Source organism: Hevea brasiliensis, chromosome 17, assembly GCF_030052815.1.
Source record: "Hevea brasiliensis isolate MT/VB/25A 57/8 chromosome 17, ASM3005281v1, whole genome shotgun sequence".
NCBI classification, from domain to species: domain Eukaryota; kingdom Viridiplantae; phylum Streptophyta; class Magnoliopsida; order Malpighiales; family Euphorbiaceae; genus Hevea; species Hevea brasiliensis.
In genome coordinates this window covers 18,093,303-18,109,491 of record NC_079509.1, presented here as the reverse complement: position 1 = coordinate 18,109,491, position 16,189 = coordinate 18,093,303, and the positions used below count along the sequence as shown (strand labels likewise).

At 34.8% G+C, this 16,189-nt stretch overlaps 1 protein-coding gene across 1 annotated transcript; it reads right to left on the bottom strand.

Annotated features, from left to right (window-relative positions):
• Positions 1-5,211: 5,211 nt before the first annotated feature.
• Positions 5,212-14,970, bottom strand: LOC110639540 (protein argonaute PNH1). The gene is made up of 24 exons (XM_021790540.2): positions 14,594-14,970; positions 13,360-13,456; positions 10,518-10,849; positions 10,216-10,424; positions 9,971-10,117; positions 9,743-9,876; positions 9,507-9,616; positions 9,218-9,324; positions 8,958-9,096; positions 8,747-8,863; positions 8,321-8,428; positions 8,169-8,240; positions 7,941-8,063; positions 7,645-7,804; positions 7,348-7,469; positions 7,107-7,244; positions 6,890-7,032; positions 6,752-6,814; positions 6,560-6,623; positions 6,350-6,485; positions 6,002-6,075; positions 5,787-5,881; positions 5,659-5,690; positions 5,212-5,557 (listed from the first exon to the last, which is right to left on the bottom strand). The coding sequence occupies exons 3-24, from the start codon at positions 10,845-10,847 to the stop codon at positions 5,388-5,390; spliced, it is 2,793 nt and encodes a 930-aa protein (XP_021646232.2). The 5' UTR covers positions 10,848-10,849; positions 13,360-13,456; positions 14,594-14,970; the 3' UTR covers positions 5,212-5,387.
• Between the last annotated feature and the right edge of the window lie 1,219 nt (positions 14,971-16,189).

The window sequence follows — 16,189 nt, the reverse complement described above, 5'->3', positions numbered from 1 at the left end:
TTATTCATCTATTAACATATTTATTGTGTGAAAATGAAGTTGACATCATATTGGAGGAAGGCTTGAAGGAGTTCTTTTTATGTGGAAAATATAGCTATACGGAATGTGGAGGCTAGTTGTTGTTGTTTTTTTTTTTTTTTTCTGCAAAATGTGAGAGTGAAACTTTATATTATAGTTTTTTTTTTTTGATATTGATTTGCTGTTATTTTATAATTTGGAACATGGAAATATTAATGGGACTTATTATAGATATTTGATATTATTATGTATTTTTATGTGAGAATTATTAATTCAATTTTATGTTACTTTATTGATATTTTATTTGAATATTAGTATTGTTATTTTAAGATTAATATTATTATTTTTATTGATGCTTTGATGCAATTATTTTTAAATATAATAATTTGAATGTAGGAACCGGAATTGGAACTAGAACCAGAATCAGAACATAAATTGAAATTAGAATCGAGAATATAATCAAACTAGAACTGAATGCACTAAGAACCGAACCGAAATGGGAACCGAAATTTGGTTCCAGTTCTAATATTTTAAATTAAAAAAAAAAGTCATGTGTTTATTGGATTACTCTCTTTTTATATTCAGTTTATTATAGACTAAGACACAAAAGGTAATATAGAGAATGTTAAGTTTAGTTATTTACTTTTAATTTTTAACTTAAAATATATTTTTTAATTTATAAGCTAATTTAAAAATAAGTAATTAATTGTTTGATAAAAATATTTAAAATTAACTTTTAAATTGTTTAAGTATTTGGTTAAAAGTCACTTAAATTTAACTTAATTTGTTAAAATGATCAAAAAAATATAGCATGGAGTGTTATGAAAGTTAAAACGAGGATAGTATTGATATTTTAAAAAATTATTAAAATAATATAGTATTTTACTTGATCAAAATATAATTTTAAAATAAATAGATAAGTTATAAGTAAAAAGTACTTTACATAACTTCTAACTTATTTTAAGTAATTTTTTAACTTATAAGTAAACCAAACCCTAAACTTATAAGTAAACCAAACACTAGAGGACATGGACCTCCCTCAAAAGAAAGATGATGGTGGAATGAGGAAGTACAAAAGGCAGTGAAGAAAAAGAGGGAATGATATAAGAAATTACCTAAGTGTGATAATAATGAGGCATATGAACAGTACAAGATAGCAAAAAAAGAGGCAAAAAAGGCAGTTAGTCAAGCAAGAGCATATACCTTTGAAAGTTATATGAGAAACTTGGAACTAAAAAGGGGGAGAAAGATATTTATAGATTAGCAAGGAAGAGAGAAAAGAAATATCAAGATCTCAATCAAGTTAGGTGCATTAAGGATAAAGAAGGAAAAGTGTTAGTGAAATATGAGAATATTAAATAAAGATAGAGAAATTATTTTGATGATCTCTTTAATAATAGTTAAAGTGGTAATAGCGTGAATATAGACTACAGAGCAATAGAAAAGAATATGAATTATACTAGAAGGATTAGATCTTTAGAAATAAAGAAAGCACTTAAGAGAATGAAAGTGGATAAAGCCTGTAGACCTGATGGAATACCAATTGAAGTGTGGAAGTGTTTGAGAGATATGGGAGTGGCATGGTTAACTAAATTGTTTAATAAGATTCTAAACTCAAAGAAAATGCCTAATAAATGGAGGAAGAGTATTTTAGTACCTATTTTTAAAAATAAGGGAGACATACAGAGTTGCTCCAACTATAGGAGAATTAAAATGAGCCATACTATGAAGTTGTGGGAGAGAATTGTGGAACATTGACTACGTCATGACACTTCTATCTCTCCCAATCAATTTGGCTTCATGCCCGGTCATTCAACTATAGAAGCGATCTTTCTCATTAGAAGCTTGATGGAGAAATATAGAGATGTGAAGAAAGATCTACACATGATTTTTATCGATTTGGAGAAGGCTTATGATAATGTTCCAAGAAATGTCTTATGGAGAGTGTTAAAACAAAAGAGGGTATCTATTAGGTACATATAAGTATTGAAAGATATGTATGAAGGAACAACTACTATTGTGCTCATAGTGGGAGGGGGCACAAGAGATTTTCCTATCTCAATTGGATTACACCAAGGTTCAACTGTAAGTCCTTACCTTTTTATATTAGTTTTAGATGAATTGATGAAACATATACAAGAGAGTATCCCTTAGTGCATGATGTTTGCAGATGATATAGTTTTGATAGATGAGACGCGAGAAGGAGTCAATAGAAAGCTAGATCTTTGGAGAAGTACTCTAGAGTCAAAGGATTTTAAGTTAAGTAGAACGAAGATAGAATACATGCATTGCAATTTCAGTGAAGGCCAAACTGGAGATAGGGAAAGAGTTAGTTTAGATAGAGTGGTACTGCCCCAAAGTAATCACTTTAAATATCTCGGCTCAATCCATCAAGTAGATGGGGGATATGAGGAGGATGTTAGTCATAGCATTAAAGCCGGATTGTTGAAGTGGAGAAGTGCCCCAGGATTTTTATGTGATCGCAAGATTCCCAATAAGTTGAAAGGAAAATTTTACCATACAGTCATACGACCGGTCATGTCATATGGTAGTGAGTGTTGGGCACTGAAGGAGTCGTATGTGTCTAAGATAAAAATTGCAGAGATGAGAATGTTAAGGTGGATGAGTGGTCATACTATACTAGATAAAGTCCGTAATAAGAGTATTAGAGAAAAGGTAGGAGTTGTACCAATTGAGGATAAGTTGAGAGAAGGGAGATTGAGCTGGTTTGGTCATGTGAAGCATAGATGTAACATCCCTAATTTTCAAATAATTATTTTATATGTAAATATTTTATTCTAACCCTGGTATTGTGGATTTCGCGTAAGTACTTTCGTTTCGTGAAAATTCGATCGTCGCTCAGATCTACAATTTCGAGCCGAGCAGATAAGTTACTGGAACCATTTTGGAACCGAGTTAAAATTATAGGCTACCCCACCATTTACAGATGCCCCGGACGCATTTCAAGTGTTAGAATTGGCATATGTAAATCTAAACCCAAAGTTTCTTCAGTTATTTAGTGTCGGGTTTAGAATAAAAATCCATAACATATTTGGGGGTTACTAGAAAATTATAATTCTTTTTGCAATAGCATTATAATATTGTTGAGGACCACGGGGCAAAGTTTTAAAATTTTTAGAGTTTATTTGAGTGATTTTTGCATAATATCCATTTTAGGGGCTAAAATGTACTTTTTTAAATTTGTGACTATTGCCTGGTTTTGAGAGCCCAGAATGGGCCATATGGTATTGATGAGATATGGGTTGAGATGTGTGATTCTAGAAGTGTTATTTGAACCATTGTGCAGGTTGGGTAAGTCCTAGGTATAGAAGAAACTTTGCTAGATTTTCGGCATGACTTACGGTGTCTTTGGTTCTTTTTAAGCTTGTATTGAGTCAATTATATTAAATAATTATAATGAAATTGTCAGGTGAGTCAGGACAGCCTTCCTCCTCCGCTCAGTGGCCATAGTGACCTCGGTTCACATCTGTGAGTAAAATATTGATTTTAATTATAATTTTAGTATTATTATATGTTCAGGCATGCCCATACATCACTTATAAATATATATCTATGTAGTTAAACAATAGGCACGTTTTATATTGCATTCTTAATTGATGAAGTGCCATGAATATTATTTTATGGTAATTTGGAACAGTGTGCATGTGGTATATGGTATTGGATATGGATAGGACGGGTAGACATGGCTAAAACTTGACTCACTGGGACCCGATCATTTTATGGATAAGTCGGAGTAGGCACGGCTCAGGATGATCTCGCTAGCCCCCGCATTTGGTCTATTAAGCGAAAGTTCGGCTTAAGATGTTCTCTCTAGCATAAGTTATATTAAGAGAGCTGTATAGGGGATCAGCTCCCATATATGTACTGTTTAAATATTATATGGGTGCGTGAGTGCTCCAAATTACCTTTTTGCTATGATGATGTGATTTGTATGAAAATTATGAAGGTATTACATTTCACTCTTTAGGATGCATTAGCTTTAAATAGCTATAGAAATTGTGCTTAAAATCGGTATTTTACTCTCTGAGTCGAACGCTTACTCCTGTTTACCTTATTTTTTTAGGATACAAGAGAGTTCTCGTTGAGTTTTAACCTGCCTCTCTCCTTCACAGGTTATTTAGTAATGCCTGTTATGTTTTGTATTATTTTACTAAATTCTAGAACTTCGCATGTGTTAGAAGTATTTTATTTGATTTGAGTCTGTATTATAATACCATGTTGGATCTGTAAATCTATTAAATGAATGTATGATTGGATTGGATGAGGGAGCTGAGCTCTCATTTGATTTTATGACATTATGAGTATGTGGAGGGTGAGTTGAGCTTCCCAAATTGTTATATATATTATGCTTACAAAACGGGTGAGTCAAAAAACTCCCCGTTGTATGGTCCATGTTATGGCCAAATTCTGTCCGGTTGAATTCTCGAAATTGGGCTTCAAATGGGCCTTAGGATTGAGTTAAGAAATAGCTAGGCTTATTACGGGCATCGAGAGTTTTAAACCGGTCTAGGTCCTAGTGCCGGTCCGGCCCATGGAATCGAGTCGTGACAGTAGACATACGGAGGCTCCTTCAAGTTAGTGTATAAAACGGGTGAGTCAAAAAACTCCCCGTTATATAGTCCATGTTATGGCCAAATTTTATCCGGTTGAATTCTCGAAATTGGGCTTCAAATGGGCCTTAGGATTGAGTTAAGAAATAGCTAGGCTTATTACGGGCATCGAGAGTTTTAAGCAGGCCTAGGTCCTAGTGCCGGTCCTGCTCATGGAATCGAGTCGTGACAGTAGACATACGGAGGCTCTAGTTAGATAAGTAGAGCACATTAGGCTAGAGGATAGAAAAAAAAAAAGAGTAGACCTACACTAACTTGAAGGAGAGTAATACAACATGACCTAAAAGCATTATACATTTTTAAGGATTTAACCCCAACTCGTTTAGAATGGAGAAAGAGTATCCATATAACCGACTTCAAATTCTTGGGATAAAAGCTTAGTTGAGTTATATAAATAGATTTAATTAACTTATAAATTAGACCAAACATCCTTATAAACTTGGATAAGCAGGCGGGTGAACATATTTTTATGATGACGAAACCTGCTCTAATGATAATCATCTATAATTAGCACTAGTGCGTGCAGTATAAAACATTATCGTGACGACCAATTATGCTCAAATAAATATAACTGAGAACTCTGCATTTCATTACCACTGAGCAGGTGGTCAAAATTTTTAGTGGAAATCTCTACAATATAAGGTAAGAATACTCATGTACAAATGGCTATAATCTCATATTACTCTCTTTTGTTCTTCCTTATTCTCTGTACTTAGTCATTTTTCATTGCTTTCCCTCTTAGCAGTAAAACATTACATTCTTCACCTTCTCTTTCAATGCAGGCAATGGGCGGACGCATGATCCATTGGCAGTCCGTGTGCAACGCATTTTAGGATTCTCCGGTGCATCAGGTTCCATGTAAAACCGAGCTCGATAAGCTGCCAGATGAGCATAATATGCAGGAGGAACTGCATATATAACACAACATAGCATCTGAGACTTTCATGATCTTGAGATGAAGGATTAATAAGAAAAAAAAATATCTAGATTGGAAATTATTAGAGATTACCTACAGAAACTGAGCGTGTGCACCTTGCATACCTGCCACAAAATGATCGAAATAATTAATCTTGCATGACTCAAAATATTTTTGAGGCAGATATATCATGATAGCAGCATAGGAATTGAATTTCTTACGTATAGCAGAGATTATTTGTCAGAGATTGAATCTCATCTGCAGTGAAGTTGTTCTCATCCCAGAGCACATGATAATGAGCAGGCCGGCTGGTGCCCTGTCAATTTTTCAATTCCAATGTAGACAAATCTTTATTTTATTTGACTCTCAATTTTTTGTAATCTGAGACTGTTAAGCTTCAGAGTGTGTGTATATATAAACATAATCAACAGCATACCTGGATTCCAGCATGACTACATAAATAAAAGTCGAATTCTGTCGGATGGCATATTTTAGAATCCACCACAGTGCCTACATTGACGAAATAAAAGATTATAGCATCTATAATCTCTAATTTATCAATCTTGTAAGGAATCTTCTGTTCTAATAGGGCATCTGATGACTTCAACTTCTAAGAAAGCTAGCCACCTTATCAACAGAGTTCAAAAGAACTTTCATGGAAAAAATGCTTTCTTGTTTTCTTTAGTACTTCGATGATTCGGGTACAAATTTCACTATTTGGGTGTTGGTTGGCTATTTTCCTTGATTAAAGGCTAATTAGTTGGAAATTAAGAGAATTAATTACCAGGTAAAATATTTCCACTCTTGTCAGTGCTATTTCTGTCGTTGTGATTGCTTGCGAAGAGTCTAGTATGGTGCCGCTTTTGGACAACCACAAATGTTACTGGAGGTTGGTAACTGGGTTCCAGGGATGCACAAGCCTGTACATAGCTAAACCATAAGCTCAAGAAAAACCAAACTTGATAAAATCATCGACACTTGGCAGTTCACCAACCTTTCGAATTGCGTCGAGTTCATACAACAAAACCTGGTAGAACTGGCCTTCACTCACACCATCCCTGCAGTTATTAGAGAAGGCATTGATAAGAAATTAACTTAATGAACTTTTTAGACTTAGTCATTCCTCAATTTGAATAATTAACTTCTTGATTCAACTAAATGAAGAGAAGCATCATCCTACCAGTACCTGTAAAATATTATCCTCAATGGCTTTTGCCCAGTGGCTTTCTTGAATGAAAGTAAGAGCTCCCTGCATAGTCCATAATTACATCTCTGAAGAAAGGGTAAATAAATTACAGTCCATGTCTTTAATATAATCATTTACCTGATCATGCCTCCAGCAACAGTTCCCTGTTGAGGTTCCTGCCATGTTTTGAATAAATCTTGAATAAGTTCTTGCCGATGAGGCTGAGCACATACTAACCCGGCATATTTTGTAACTTCTGGCCAGTCTTGAGAGGCTACAACCTGCACAAAATGCATCAGAACTAAGCTGCAGTTTCAACTGTAAGCTTTCAAGATACAAAATTTGATTGGCTTACAGCAGCTATTGATGGACTAGTGTCCTCTCCTGACTCTGGATGTGTTACATCAGCCCCAAAAATTATGGTTGGGATATCGCTAACCAAAGGAATTCTCCAACTCAAAGCATCCAAAAGCACAGTATTTCTTCCTCCCATCTAAAAGATGTTGACATAAGAGAGAATTGATCAATGTTAGTCAGAGTTTTCAAAGTCTGTTTTCTAAAGCCACCAAAAAAAAAATTACATAATTATGACATACCTTAACATTGATTTTGAGTGACACATTTGCCAAGTATTGTCTGTTAATCTTGAATACATGTTTGGTAAGGCAGCACTGGGAAATCAACCCCAGATCAGTTTCACAAATTCTTTTTAGATCACCTGAAACGCAAAGCATCCACTTATTGTAAGAATACATCTTTCTCATCAATTCTCCAAATTACAGAAACATGTTCATTTTCCTTTCTTCTTTGAAAAAAAAAATGGTCCATCTAATATTTAACTTCATGTACTAGAATGGACGCAGAATGAACAAATAGTAGGACCAATCACATACCATACAATGGGCCATTGTTGTCGGGAAGAATTGCAATAAGCAACTCCAATTCTTTCCCTTCGAGTTTCTTTGCAGCAGCATGATACACATATTTCAAGGCCTTCTTTACCTGATCAGGTCTTGCTGAATATATTGGAATTACAGGTTCGCAGTTAAAATCCTGGAATGACAGGCCACTAACATCAAATTGTACACATAGGCATTCATTTAAAACAATCACGAGCAATAAATAATGATCAATAGTTATATGCAAAAAACTCCAATCTGCCGTTACAGAAACATCATGAATTTTTTACCATGCCGGAGATTTGGCACATCTGAACCAACTGTTGGCAAAAACCTCGAGCTGTGGTTTCTTGGACACTTCGCGAGAAGTTGATGCAAGCCCAATATCTTACAGTGCTTCCATTTATCACTTTCTGCATTAAAACAACGAGAAGTTATTATTCCTGTTATCACTAGTAAACAGCATCTTCAGCAAAAGATGCTAATTTACTTTATGCATTTGTGATGCATTAACTAACCTTGTTCATCATATTCCACTGACCAACTTGAGGAAGATATTCTTTTACTTTTCCAGTATCATTGTACTTCAGCTATTAGTGGAGGAAGAGATGAAATGAATAAGCTGTAACAGCATGATCTATGTAAGATGTGAATGATAAAATAACAGTACCCATGGAGCTGGTAGAACTCGAGCCTCAATTGATGCAAGCTTGCTGTCTATGCTGATGCCAAACTCTTTTGCATACGGATCTTGGTCATACCCGTTTTGTTGAATTGTCTGAAGACATTGGAGGAACTTCAGGTTATTGGAGTGAACAAAAAAAATATATTTTTCAACACCCGTCATTAATTTGTACAATTAACAATCTCGAGATTTAGTGAGACTAATTTATCTTTGAATGCAAGAACATCAATTACCAACATGGTATCTTTCAATGCAAGAACATAAATTACCAACATAGCTCTTGGAGCAGAGTCAGTAACTATGTGAACCAAGGACAGGCATAAGACAATAGGACAACATAACAACGTAATTAATTATGTTTTCTGTTTATCAATAAAGTGGCAAACAATTAAGAGGATTGATGAAGTAGACCTGTAAAATGTCTGATTCTTGATCACGGGGTCTTTGACACGAAACTTTTAGCAAAGAAGTGATCTGCTTCTCATTTAGCCCTTTTGTATATCTTTGTCCCTCGACTATCTTGCAAGCCTGGAAATATGTATGTGTAAATTGGCTCATACAAACTTCGCAATAGGTGAAGAAGTATTATGTTTGGGTGAACAAGTATTATGTTACAACGTACCTCCATCGGTAAATAGTTCACCTTCCGCTGGTTTCCTACTTGAAGGCAAGGTAGATGGGGATACTGAATGGTATAGCCATACATCTCTTGAAAGTACTCAACAACTGATTTCATGTTCATGTGCCCATCGAGAGGGAAGCTGTTAAATAGGGTAAGAAAAGCAAAAGATAATTTCTAATTTCACAAAATGTTTGACAAGCTTAAAAGAATAAATGCACATGAGAAGATAAAGAAAGAGGATAAATGTATATCTTTTGTACATTAGCTCTCTTGTAGGCTGCGTTGTCAACCCAGAAATTCGGTATTTTCTTCGTACATTTCCTCTGTGGGTGACTTCTACTTTGACACCTCTAAGGGCTTTCTTGACCTGCAATATTAACACAAAATATTTGCATCAGGCAAGTATAAATTAAACATTTGTTGCCACCGTGCAATTATTTTCAAATCATAGTACTCATAAAGTAACAGGGAACCACAAATGATGATGATTGTGAAAGTACGAGGGGAGAAAATTGATCATTTGCTTTCGGCACTATATTCGTGTAATACCTTAACGCGATCTGCATCTGATAATGGCCTTTTACACACATCTTTGCACAAAATTTGAGCAACAAAATCAATAACAAGGAGTGGTTCAATGAAAGCCGTAGCCGACATATCTGGTTAATAGAAAACAGGTACATAAAGAAGCATTTAGATTTGGACTTTCAACCTTTTCCACGCAAATATTATTCACTTGAATGGATAAAAGTCTAAATAAAGTAGCTAGAGCAAAACCCATATACCAATATTCAGTGACAATCCCATTTGAGTAGGCCTTATACTTTGGTAGAAGCCCCGCCATGATTCTAAACCCCCATCCATCTGCTGTGGTTTCTTGATATCAGGAGAATAGAAGGACCTTCCAATTGATACGTACCTATACAAACACATATTGCAAGGATCACTAGCAATTCCCAACCTTGCATTTGGCAGTAAGCCAAATTAAAACCCACAAAAAAAAAAATTTCAACCTTTGAGCTGCAAATTCCCTTAGTACAATGTCAATAATAGTAATCGCTTCTTGAGGGGTATCGACTGGTTTTCCGGAAAAAAGCTCCCTTAATTGCAGCATACTAGCAAGAGCTTCAAACTTTATTGTCACTTTAAATTCTCTTTTCCTAGTACAATTAACCAAACTAGTCATCAGTAGGTTGTTAAAAAAAATGTAATATAACTCAAATCGCTTATTAAAAAAAATAAAGTTCAAACCGATTACTTGAGATTGCCTGTTGCCTCCTCTTCGTGAACCAAAGTTACAGTGAAGTCTTTGGAGAAAAAAGGCAGTGATCTTGCCGTGTAAAGGTTTCTTCCTCCATCATAAACAGGTAGCCTCATTCCTAAGTCAGTTTCTCTGTGCAGTTTTACCAACTGGGTCATGATAGCCTTGCTCAGTTTACGAGACGTAACTTCTGGGGTTATTTCTACCTGCACCAGGTGCCCAAAATCCATAATCACACAAGCTCTCAAGGACGAGTTAATTAAAAGGGTAATTCAACAAGAAGGGTTTATAAAACTTACACTATAGTGACTCAAGTCTGCGTCGGGTATCTCAGCGAGAAAATGGTTGGCTTTAACCATGCACTTGGTCCCCAGCTGGCCATAGCCAGGCCTGCGATGAAACATGAAAAGGCTTTTGCATGAAGCAGGAGGAGTCCCCATAGTTGAATCAAACTTAGCATCTGATAATAACATCTTCTTGGATTCCATTATGAGTCCTTTTCCTCCTCGTCTCCTTCCATTTCTCCTCCTGGCTATGCTCTCTTTTGCAGTATCCAAGGTTTGAAGAATAGGTTGAACAGACGAAACCACATGGTTCTCCTCAGGATCCTTGATTTGCATGTGAGGCATATCTGAAGAACAAGTAAAACTTTCGCATGTGGGTGTTTCAAGAAAATACATGTTAAATATTCACACTTGTGTAACCTCTTGAATAATAGCAATTATTAAGACCATTACAAGATGGATAGAGAGGTGACAGAAAAGAAAAGAAAAGACCAGCAGAGTGATGATAAAGGCAATGGTTTAACTTTTTCCACGTTTCTCTGAAGAACTTATGTGGTAAAGTTGAATGATAATAAGGTTGACACGAAGCATTGTAACGGCTGCAAGCTTAAAAGAAGCAAAAAGGATGCAGAGGACAATAGCATCCGATCTTGACAGTGTTTTACTTCACAGCGCTGTATATTCTCTGAAAAGTATTCATCAAAGGAGACGTGCATACATGCAGAAAAGTAATAAGAATACACTGCCCTGACACATTCACAAAAAGTCCAACCCTAACCCCAACTCCAATGTTTTCTTATTATCCAATATGTAAGTTTTACCTACCACAAAGTAAATGCTAGCTGCAGATAAAGAAAAAACAAGAACTAGTAATTAATTATAAAGCAGAGTGATTTATTTGCCAATGCAAAAGCTGCTGATATAGTAACAAGAACGTCCAAGTCCAACACACACCCCCTTAACGCCAAAAATTAAAAAACTTATGGCAGGGAAGAGGGAAGTAGCGAGGACCACTGAATTTTTTGTGGGCTTATCAGAAGATCCATTACACAATTGGGCTTGTGGTCCCAAAGGGTAAATAAGATTACTCCAACTTTAGTTTGCAATTGCAGGACATCTTGTAAGGCAGCAAATGTACGCCCTCTTTTCAGCGAACAATGAGGAGCTTTAACTCATCCCAAAACCACCCCCCTCCCCTCCCCCTACGTATCAACAGTGACAAAACACAGAGGCACTAGTAGACAATACTCAACAGATAGGCAACAGATGCATTAACAATTAGGCTAAAAAGTTTGTAGATGTTGATAACTCATGGGACTTTGCTTTCGAGGATTAGGATTTACAGTAAATTTGGTTTCTCTTGTTCTCTATGAACCGGACATGGTGTAATGAAGTTTGGTTTTGTGTGCAGATGTCAGGTGTACCCTTTATTTTCTACCCAGAGCCAGTGGGTATTTGTAGTATTTATACATGAGGGTTATGTAATATAGAGATCATATCCGTGGGATTATTACATGAAACCAAGAATGATCAGGTCATGTGCAATGTCCCATTCCAAATGCCGTGCCCTTTTAGATCATCACCATTTTAACACTAGGGTTTCCACTGAAAAGCCACTAAACAAAAGAAAGATATTTTATTTTTCTTTTTTTTCTCTTGTGGGTAAAGGTCGAACGGAATAACCTGACCGTACCCCAAGCCCGAAGGAGACATGTCTGATCTCTCTCTGACTGTATGGTTTTAGAGCGTGACGATTTGTACGAAAACGAAACACAATCCCAAAGTTCTCCCACATGACCTCACATTAAAAGATTCAATTATACACGCAATTATTATTGATATGATAATTATTGTCCATACACGGTAAGTCTTACCGGTTGGAGTTGTTTTGTTGTTGTTATTGTCGTCAGGAGTAATAGAATTTATGAAATAGACGAAAGAAAATTAATTGAAATCAGTGTAAAGACGTGTAAATGAAAAGAACATTTTTTGATAGATTTTTCTTATTTTTACCGTCAATTTAATATATAAAATATATAATAAAATTTATTAATTAAATATATATAAATTCCATATGCTTACTTATTTTTTAGGTTTACCATGAACTGAATCTACGTAAAAATTTTCCTTCTTTGATATATGAACATTTTTTAAGAAAATAACCGTTGGAATTTGCGAATATCACAAGGATTAGTTGAAGTAGTAATTAATTAGATTTGTTTTCAGTGTTTTGGTTGATCTTGTTGTCAATATCTAAAGAATAATTACTAAAAGCTGATATATGAACACCATTTCTTGTAACTTTTATACATATAAACCTACCAATATAATATAAAACCTAGAACACAATAACATTTTAAAAAAGGTCCATTCAGCAATCAGATTTGTTTTGCTAGAAGAAAATTAATTGATCCAAAGTGCAAACTCATTATAATAAGGAAGGGGTAAAAAAGAAAAACTTCAAAATATATATATATATATATATATATATATATATATATATATATATATATATATATATGAGACATCTCAATCTCAAAGCAGAAACAAAACCATGAATCACAAAAATGGAAAATGGAATAAAAAGGCAAAGTAAGCAAAGGAACTCATCAAATAAAAAAACATCACACGCATGCATGCATACACTAATTTCTAGTCACCTAAGGCGTCTTGATGAAAGCAATGTAACAAAGAAGAATATCGTTAATTCTCTGCCCACAAGACGTGAAAGTGTATATATGTTGTTCAAAACCAAACTATATATAGTTGATCGAGCAGCAAATAATTTTATTGGTTTGATTCAAAAAGCTCTCATGACCTGTTCAGAAAATGTCAAAAGACAATTTGAGAAACGAACCTCTTGCTTTTACGTTTCCTTTATGACATTTAATGCAGCCTGTTCTTTGCCTCTCCCATTAACTGTATCTGAAGCTCATCACCAAATCTTCCAGACTCTGCACAGAATAATATATTATATACACAAAAATCGCAGCCTTAGATATGTGCAACAACTGCGGCTACTGAATAAATAAATAAATGTATATTTATATGCCAAATCCTCACTGTAAATGCGGCTTAAGGGACTCAGATATCAGTGAATATGAATGCACGTATGGTAAGAGAACTGATGGGGGAGAGAGAAGCTAGGGTAGTTTTGTGGGTATTATATGTTAGCTGGCTAGACAATAGAAGCTAAAGGAAGTAGGTGTGTTTATAGAGAGAAAATTGGACAAGACCAAATGGTGAAATGTACGAGGATCGTATTTAAGGAGAGGAGATCTAAGGGAAAAAGGGTTCAAAGATCTGGCGATATTTAAAGTAAAACTGTCTGTGGGAGAGAGAACATTAAAGCATAACAGGTTAAAATACAGTTAGACCATAAATACAGTTCTGGAGAAGTAGTAGCCTAGCTGCTTCAATACTTGCTTTGAGATATTAAATTACAGGAACAAGATCTCCAAAGAACGGGAGAAACTGTTCAGAAAGCACTAGAAAACAAGAAACAAATAGGTGGTAATTGATGACACTAGCAAGTGGAACACTTCGAATCAAGTAAGAAAAATAAAGCTTGGAAAAATCTAGCTAGCTACTAAACAAACCTCATAAAATCCTAGAGCTTTTCTTTTTCTTTATGCAAGTAAGAAAGCTCCTATAAACGAGTCCTGAAAGAGTCGTAAAGCTTGAAAATTTCTTGATGGAAAGCAAGAATGTGTATAGAAACGGAGCAGGATTTACTATAGCAGGAAGGAAATTAAGCTGGCTGAAAAGCTAGAAAACTAGAAAAGAAAATTGGGAGTGGAGTATCTCGGGGAACAGTTCCTTTCTTCTTCATCTTCCTCTTTTATTTTATCATAATGATCATCCCTATCCATCATCAAGAAACAGTCACTGCCTTTAAGAAAAGAAAAGGAGCTTTAAACGAGGAGAAAGAGTGTGTGTTATAACTTTGTGAGGTGGTGTTCTTTTAAGCATGAAACGAAAGCGTGCTTTTGATAAAACAACTAAACTTTTGCAAACTAAACATGAAAAGAATGGATTCTATTGAATAAAGTAGATAACCCAATAAATAAAAGAAATAAATAAATAAAAACCTGAGAGATTCCATACTCTGGCGAGAGAGAGGGGGGGGGTGGGGGAAGGGGTAGATGAAGCGTGTGACTGTCACCCTGCAAAGCTTTCAGTGCATTCCAAGCTGGTTCTTGCTTTTGATCTAATACTAACGCACGTTAGACCAAGATTGTTGAAAATTACTGGGGAAAAAAAAAAGTGCGTCACGTTCTAGACGGAAAAGTGGCCGGCACTTGAGATTTGATTCCGTTGGGGAATTTACATGACGTTGGAGAGGGACGAGGGGGGAGAGGAATGCTTGTTTGAGGGAGAGAGATGGATGAAGTTAAAGGGCGAAGGAAAGCAGGCTTTAGCAAGGGGAGTGGAGGCGGACACAGCCTTCGAGGTACCCAGAGCTGTCCGTCTCGTGTACCCTACTACTTGTATCATTTGCTTATATAGCCTGTTCTTTTATTGACCAATTTTGAATTCATCTATTCATTAAATAATATTTTCATGCGAAAACATATATATATATAAAGGATTCCCACCACCTTCAATTTTTTTTTTCTAAATAAAGAAAAGAAAAATTAAATAGAAAAATAATTAATATATTAAATTAATTTTTAATATTTTTATAATTAACGTATTTAATTTATGAATATATAAGTGGAAGTGACTAATGCAATGAAAATGACTGCTAAACTTCATGAAAGAAAAAAAAATACATGAAACAAATAAAATTACCAATTATCGTGGCAATTCAAATGTCTATACAATCCGTCTCTACTATTACTGTGGTGGACAAAACAAGCGTAATATTTTTCTTTTTAAGAGCACATCTTCTCTCAAAATATTCTTGACTTTTTTATCTGTTAAAGAGAAAAATTTTCAATGAAAATATATCAATTATTGATTATAATAATTTTATAATATATTTGTTGTCCCAAAATATTTTTTAAATTTAAAAGATGCTCTAGTATACTTTTCTAGTGCACATGCTCTACATTAAAATTCATTTTCATAATTAATCTTAGGAAGACCATTAACAAGTTCTTTCTTAGATAATTTTGAGAGTGTATACATGCTTGCATGACCTAATCTTCTATGCCACAAATAACTAGAGTTATCAAGAGATACTAGACATGTACCATGATTAGTTTTAAAATTATTCATGTCAAGCAAGTAAACATTATTAGATCTATTTGCAATGAACAATGTGTCATTATCTAAGTTATTGATTGTACATAGAGAAGAAGTAAACTTTACCTCAAAACCTTTATCACACAGTTGGCTTACACTTAGCAAGTTGTATTTCAAACCTTCAACAAGCGATACATCTTCAATACAAGGTTTGATTCCAATTGTGCCATTTTCAATTATTTTTCCTTTCCCTTTATCTCCAAATTTTACATATCCTCCATCTTTCATTGTGATTTTTGAAAACTTGTCCTTTTTATCAGCCATGTGCTTTGAACAACCACTATCTATATACCATTTTTCACTTTCCTTCATCCCTTTGAAATATACCTGAAATTTAATCATTAAGCTTTAGGTACCCAAGCAACTTTGGGTCCTTGGGAGCTAGTGACCTTAGGTAAGGTTCCCTTTGGTACCCATACCTTCTTTACCTTAAAAAG